At 43.5% G+C, this 8,096-nt stretch overlaps 1 protein-coding gene across 1 annotated transcript; it reads left to right on the top strand.

The window, feature by feature from the left end:
- The first annotated feature begins 1,735 nt into the window (after positions 1-1,735).
- On the top strand, positions 1,736-2,314 carry LOC138881693 (uncharacterized). Its single transcript, XM_070161943.1, has one exon. It carries the CDS (start codon positions 1,736-1,738, stop codon positions 2,312-2,314), a length of 579 nt encoding a protein of 192 aa, XP_070018044.1.
- The last annotated feature ends 5,782 nt before the right edge of the window (positions 2,315-8,096 follow it).

An 8,096-nucleotide genomic window follows, 5' to 3' on the forward strand; every position in this document is an offset into this window, starting at 1 on the left:
AGCAACCTGAAATGAAAAAGACCATCCTGATGCATGTTATTTGTTTTCCACGCATTTATTTGCTTCGGACTTGCATGTTGACCAACTTTTGAATGTTTTGAGGAAATAGAAATAGCAGGATGAGGGTTAAAGAGAGTTATTCGCCTGTTTTGAAAAAACCAATGTCCAAATAGTGTCGAAACTCTGCCGAATTTTTGAGAAAATTAAAAAAAAAAGAAAAAAAGAAAAAAGGGTTTTGTTTATGAAACCGGGTCTTTTATTTCAATTTGAAAAAAAGAAAAGAGTCAATAATAAATCGAGTAATGCCGTTTTTGGCAAAATTAGCCGAATGTTCCCGAAAGGAACGCCGGAAGGCTGACTTTGCATAAACGGCCACTTTTAGGCATTTTTGGATTTTTGACCGGTTGACTCACCCAGCTTTAAAATCTTCGTTCTCGAAGTGCTGAAAAGCCATGTTCTGAACCGGATCTTCCTTTAATCTGTGGAAAATTAAGAAATAGTCAATTTGTTGAGTCAAATAAATTTTATTTCTTAATCACCTTAATAAATGTACAGGATGAGCACGATGCAGAATGAACATTTTTCAATAATGACTAAAATCCCTTTCGAGTTGTGGCTATGGCGGGATGATTTAGGTGGTAAGGGGCAAGATGAGGTTAAGAAATATCTAAAAGGTCTTACGGGTTTATTGGAAATCCAACCTCGGGGGGATATCATAAGAGCTTTGGTCACCTGCTGGGACCCGGCACATAATGTATTCCACTTCCCCGATTTTGAACTCACCCCGACTTTGGAGGAAATAGTCGGGTACATCGGAAATGCTGAAGTTCCGATAAGGCAAAAATACCTGGTTGCTCCAAGAGCTATCACCGCACATCGGTTCTTAGATTCATTAAAGATACCCAGGATGGTCCATAACCTAGATTTGGCCGCAGGTTTTTGTAATCCGCGCTTCATATACGACAGATACGGTCATGTCGGAGGATTCAACAATCCGGGTAACAAGTTTTGCAGCAAAAGTAACCATCAGAAATAGGATGAGCATAGACGAGTGGCTTTTATGATAACCTTTTTGGGCCTTTTGGTGTTTCCAAGGAAAGATAGAAACATTGATTTGAAAATAGCCGAGGTCGTCAGTACCTTGCTCACTCAAGATGAAAGCACTATGGCACCTATGATAGTATCTGATATCTTTCGAGCTCTCACAGCCTGCAAAGCCAGAGGGAACTTTTTCGAGGGGTGTAACTTGTTGCTACAAATATGGATGACTGAGCATCTCTGCCACCGTTCCCAACTCTTGAGTTATGGTGCCTCGAAGAAAACTTGCATAGAAGAATTCCACACAAGAATCAAGAGGGTCAGTCTACCCGAGGGAGTTACGGCGTGGACATCATTCTTTCGGACCCTCATCGCCAGCCAAATACAGTGGACGCTAGGATGGTTGCCCGTTGATGAAGTCATATATATGCCTGCTGCTAAGACCCACTTTCTATTGATGGGGCTCAATAGAATTCATCCCTATGCGCCATATAGGGTTTTGAGACAACTCGGGAGATGCCAAACAGTGCCACAGAAGGAAGATCTTAGTGCTCAAGTAATTGAGATTAGCCTTGACGAACAGTTTCCTGAAGCAAGAGTCCGTCAGATTTGGAGTGAATGCCAATATTTAAAAGCAGATAGTTGCGTGTGGGATCGGGCCAAAGGCGATGTGGCACCAGGATAAATTGCTTGGTACATGAGAGAACTTGAGCACGAAAGGCCGGCTAAAAGACCCCATATCCAGGAGTTCGCCAAGGCGTCGCAAGAACAGTGGGATTGGTTGGCTAAAGAACACGAGTACAGGGTGACAATAGGTAAGTTGGAGAAGCAAGTTATGGATTTGAAATTTGAGAAAGATTTGCATATCGCTGCAGATGAGGGAGAAAGGAGAAAACTAGCTCAGGAAAACGAGGTCCTCAAAACTCAAATCCAGGAAATGAAAATAGCTGCCATAAGCCAGGAGAGAAGCCAGGCTGATAAAAGGCTCATAAACGGTCTAAAGAAAAAAGTCCTCGAGTATCAAGAAGACCTAGAAAAATCTAAAGCTGGTCTAGTGAAAATCCAGGTGAAATGGATAAAGAAGACAGAAGAGCAAGTACGGTTCATGCAACAAATGAAGAGGGACTACGAAGAGCGGATCTTCAGACAAGCCCGAGATGCCAAAACAGATAGGAAGCGCTACTATGATCTGATGGCCCGAATGAAGAAACAGATGAATGAGTTTCAGGATCAACTCTTTTACAACGCTGAAGTGCTGGAGACGCGGAATCAATAAATAGAGAGATTGCTTATGGAAAAGGACAAAATCAAGGGAAGAATCGACGATATCGGGCACTACATCACCATAAAGTGCCTAGCTTGTGAGGATATGTCCCGTACCACCTTCTTTGCTTCAATAAGGATTTATGTCCACCAGATCATGGGAGATTTAAAATATCTGCAAAGGGGCTTTGCACCAAATCCCACGGCGAGGTCGAACGACGCCCCGTGGGCGCCAAAATTCAAAACTTTGAGACATTCATTGTTTGAGTTTGTATTTTCCTTGTCTTCAGAGTCTACTGTCCGTTGGAGTTTGTATTTCCCTTTTTGCATAAAGTCTGTGGTCTGTATCAAGCTTGTCAGTTTCCTTTCAAAAATGTTTTGCCTTGTAATAAAACGTTTTGCTAATGAAGATTGAAAAATCCAAAAATGGTGTCTCTATTTTCCGCATAAGACAGAACTACGCATGGTCTGATTAATGCGGGGACATGATACGTAGGAAATCTCTATAGGATTCGACCACCACTAAAACATAAAAAAAGGGAAAATTAAAAATAAATAAAGAAGGATAGAATAAAGGAAGCATAAAAGAAGGGGCTCAATTATGAGAGGCCGGAATGACGCACGCAACCAAAGCAAATGCATGATAGAAAATGGTTAATTGCCTAGGTGCATTGCATCCCAAGGTGTAATTGCATATGTGTTAAACTTTGAAAACTAACAAGTTTGTTGATTTCCAGAGAATTCAAGCAATTAGTTTATTTAGAGGATACTGGCACATTATCATTACCAAACCAGATCAAAGGGACCAATACCGGAAATCATGTCTATCCCTGATGTCGACACTAGTGTTGAGGTAGAGGAGTTTGACGTCTATAAAATGAAAGAGGAGATGCTCAAGCTTAAGCAACAGATGGCCGAAATGTACTAGGCCTGGTCCATAGGTCAATCACTGCCAGCTTACCCAGCTAATCCGGCTTTTACCCCACCATTAGCTCAGTCTCAGGATCATCCCGCCACCGATCCAGGCTTTCCCATTTATCAACACTACCATGGCACCACTTCTCATACGCCACAAGCTCCACCACCAAAATCAATTCCATACCCTCCTCCGCCAATCACCCCTGTCTTTGTGGCATCTCCACCAACTGCACTCCATAAATCCCCGAGTGAACCTGTGTTCCAAGCTCAGGACAACCAGTATTATCCCCCGGAGCTCACCTTCAAAGCGCCCGAAACCTATCCACATGATCCACATTCTGACCTACCAGGGAAAGTAGAAAAACCGGCCAGAAATACTGAACAGGAAGTGATGTTCAGAAAAATAAAAAGCATAAAACAATCCTTCAGGGATATGAAAGGGTTAGGAGGTCAGGTGAGTGTAGCTTACAAAGACATGTGTTTGTTCCCAAATGTACAACTACCGACAAGGCTCAAAATGCCCAAATTCGACTTGTACAACGGACACGGTGATCCGGTGGCTCATTTGAGAGGTTTTTACAGTAAGATGAGAGGAGTCGGAGGAAAGGACAAATTGCTAATGGCTTACTTCAGTCAGAGTTTGAGCGGAGCAGCATTGGAGTGGTACACCAGCCAAGATCATGGAAGATGGTAAACATGGGATGATCTGGCACAAGCATTCGCTTGTCACTTTCAGTATAATCTTGAGATCATTCCAGACCGACTATCTTTGACTAAACTAGAGAAGAAGCATAGTGAAAGCTTTAGAGAATATGGTTTCCGGTGGAGGGAGCAAGCAGCAAGGGTAGATCCCCCAATAAAAGAGAGCGAGATGGTTAATTACTTTTTGCAGGCTTTGGAGCCGACCTACTTTGGTCATCTTGTGTCCGCAATTGGCAAATCTTTTAATGAGGTTGTAAAAATGGGAGGCATGGTCGAGGAGGGGATTAAGTCCAACAAGATCATGAGTTATTCAGCGATCAAGGCAACCACCCAGACCATTCAAAGCGGCACTGGGGGTGTGCTCGGGAAAAAAAAGAAAGAACATGTCACGACTATTGAGTCCGAAGCCTGGTTCGGATCCAGAGGCCCGTCACCCTACTATAGCTAACCACGACCCTATCACCAAAATTATCCCCATACTCCATATATCCCTCCACAACATTACTACCCACCGCCAGATCCCCATTTTTCCGTCCATCATGCACAAGCCTATACCCAAACCTCGGCACACGCACAATGGCGCGCGCCGGCTGCACAAAATCCATACCCAGCTCCACAAAATACATATCCACCCCCAAGGGCCTACAGAAATCCCCCGGGACAAGTTTCCGACTAAACCCAACCCTCAAGAATGAGAGGTCACAGAAGCAAAAGACTTTCACTCCACTGGGGGAATCATATACCAGTCTTTTCCACAAATTGAGGCAGTTGGGCATGTTGAATCAAATTGAGCCTAAAATGCCAAATCCTCCCCCTAGAAATCTCGACCATTCGGTGAGTTGTGAGTACTGTTCAGGGGCCCTAGGGCATGATACAGAGAAATGTTAGAAGCTGAAAACAGTTGTGCAAGAGCTTATCGGTACTCATCGGATCGAGGTTCAAGCCCCAGAAGAACCAAATATTAATTAGAATCCATTGCCAGCTCACCATGTGACACACATGATTGAGTTGATACACAAAGAGGGGGAGCCCAAGAAACCCTCACAGACGGTAATAATGATTCGTTCTAGTGAAACTAGCTCAAAGGAAAAAGTAACCAGTGGGAAATCAGTGGTCCGGTTGATAGGGGTAGATGATAAGCCAGCTGTGGTAGCCGAGAGAGGGTCGTCAAACATTGTTGCAGTGAAACCATAGAAAGTTAAAGCGGTAGTGCCGGGGTCGCAAGTAAACCTGTTGTGGTCGTGAAGGGTGCTCGCACAGAGCATGTTATTATAAAATCGGTAACTCAGCTTCCAGTGATCAACAACAAGGTTGTTCCTTTTAATTATGAATGGGTGACGGTGATTTACAAAGGGAAAGAAGTCAAAGGAGAAGTGTGTGAAGCATAATGTCTAACTCGTTCGGGAAGGTGTTTTGCTCCCGCAGAGTTAAGAAGGGCCAATCCAGTAGCGATAAAGAATCCAGTTACCGAGGAAGAGGCGGAAGAATTTTTAAAGAAAATGAAGGCGCAAGATTACTCCATTATGGAACAATTGAGGAAGGCCCCAGCACAGATCTCATTGTTATCCTTGTTGATCCATTTAGATGAGCACTGCCGGGTATTGATGAAAATTTTGAACGAAGCCCATGTTCCGGATAAGATCTCTGTGAACCATCTGGAGAAAATAGCAAACAAGATTTTCGAGGTCAACAGGGTCACTTTTTCAGACGATGAGTTGCCCGTGAAGGGTACAAAACATAATAGAGCCCTCTATTTGACCGTGAATATGAAGACTCGGTAGTCACTCAAGTACTGATTGATAATGGGTCCAGTGACAATATATGTCCTTTGACCACGTTGAACAAACTGAAGGTCGATGGAGACAAAATTCATAAGAACAACATCTATGTTTGAGGTTTTGATGGAGGTGGTATAGACACAATGGGTGACATCGTACTTGAATTAACAATTGGTCCGGTCGAGTTCACCATGGAGTTTCAAGTGTTGGACGTGGCAGTGTCATATAATTTTCTGTTGGGGCGACCCTAGATCCACGCCGCCAAAGCAGTGCCTTCTACATTACATCAGATGGTCAAATTCAAGTGGGATAGACAAGAGATCGTAATACATGGGGAAGACAATGCAAGCGCTGTAAGTGATTCCATCATACCCTTCATAGAGGTTGGCGATGACAAGGGGCCTTGGGTTTACCAGGTCTTCGATACGGTTTCAGTGGACAATGTTCCCGAGGGTGAAAGCATCCCACTTCCCAAAATAGCATCTGCAACTGTCATGGTAGCCTCGAAGATGTTGAAAAACGGGTTTGTGCCAGGCAAAGGTTTAGGGGCTGATCTTCAGGGTATTGTTCAACCAGTTTCTTTGCCCAAAAATCTGGATACCTTTGGGCTGGGGTTCAAGCCTATAGTGGCGGATGTGAGATGGGCCCGGAAGTTGAAGAAAAGAGTCTGGGTCCTTCCCAAGCCAATCCCGCGCCTGTCCAGATCTTTTGTCAGGCCGAGCATCAAAAAGCAATTGCTGTCCAAGGTTACAGGGCCATTGATTAGTGCAGATGGAGACTTAAATGAAGGCTTTGAAAGATTATTCACCGAAATCAACATGGTAGAAGTTGGGGAGGGGTCCAGCAAGGCGAATGTACAGTTTGTGGGGCCAAAGGCAAAAATCAACAATTGGATGACTACTAGTCATCCTTTTCCCATTCAGAGGGAGTCTTGGTAGTTGGCTCTGATTTTCCTTCCTGTTTTCTGGATTATTCCAAGGTTGTAGTCCAGATTCCTTTTATTTTTGTTGTGTTCATCAAAGTGTGAAACCTTGTTATCCCGTAATTCAATAAAATAAAATAAAAGTTTCTTCTTCATTCCTTATTTTATTTTAATTTTGTTTTCTTCTTTTCTTTTTCTATACAGTTCTCTTTATACTGGTCTTAATGACATGGCGTGCATAAGGAATCCTCAGCCCAGTCTTAAAAATCAATCTGATTCCGAAATGATAGTTCAACAAGTAGATTATGATTACTAATCGGAATATGATGATGAGGATGAAGCCTTCGAAGAAATTAGTAAGTAGTTAATTCACTTCGAAGAAAAACCCAAACCCAATTTGAATGACACAGAAGCCGTTTGCGTGGTCATATGACGACATGCCAGGTTTGAGCACTGATTTAGTGGTCCAAAAATTGCCCACTGATCCAGCGTTCGCACCCGTCAAGCAAAAGTTGAGGAAATTCAAGACTGATATGAGTGTGAAGATTAAAAAAGAAGTTACCAAGCAGTTGGATGCAAAGGTTATTCAGGTTACTCGATATCCTGTCTGGTTGGCTAATGTCGTGCCTGTACCGAAGAAGGACGGCCAGATCAGAGTATGCGTCGATTACCGCGATCTCAACAAAGCAAGTCCGAAGGATAACTTCCCACTACCCAATATCCACATTTTGATTGATAATTGTGCCAAGCGTGAGATTGGATCTTTTGTGGATTGCTATGCCGGGTATCATCAGATTCTAATGGATGAAAAAGATGCAGAAAAGACGGCCTTCATCATGCCGTGGGGAACTTATTGCTACCGAGCAATGCCATTTGGGTTGAAGAATGCTGGGGCAACTTATATGAGAGCAATGACTACTGTATTTCATGATATGATACACAAGGAGATTGAGGTATACGTAGATGATGTGATCATAAAATCAAAGCATCAGGCCGACCACGTCGAGGATTTGAGGAAATTCTTCCAGAGGCTTCGCAGGTACAACCTCAAGCTTAACCCCGCCAAGTGTGCATTTGGTGTTCCATCCAGAAAGCTGTTAGGATTCATAGTCAGTCGGCGAGACATCGAGTTGGACCCATCAAAGATCAAAGCCATACAAGATTTGCCCCCTCCGAGGAACAAGACTGAAGTGATGAGTCTGTTAGGAAGCCTGAACTACATCAGCAGGTTTATTGCTCAGCTCACGACAACTTGTGAGCCTATTTTCAAGTTGTTGAGGAAGAACGCTGCGATCAAGTGGACTGATTAGTGTCAAGAAGCGTTAGACAAAATAAAAGGTTACGTGACAAACCCACCTGTGCTGGTTCCGCCAGAACCAGGGAGACCTTTGATTCTTTACATGACTGTCTTGTAAAATTCATTTGGTTGTGTACTGGGGCAGCATGACGTCGCCGGCAGGAAGGAACAAGCCATC

Source organism: Nicotiana sylvestris, chromosome 11, assembly GCF_000393655.2.
Source record: "Nicotiana sylvestris chromosome 11, ASM39365v2, whole genome shotgun sequence".
Classification (NCBI taxonomy): Eukaryota; Viridiplantae; Streptophyta; class Magnoliopsida; order Solanales; family Solanaceae; genus Nicotiana; species Nicotiana sylvestris.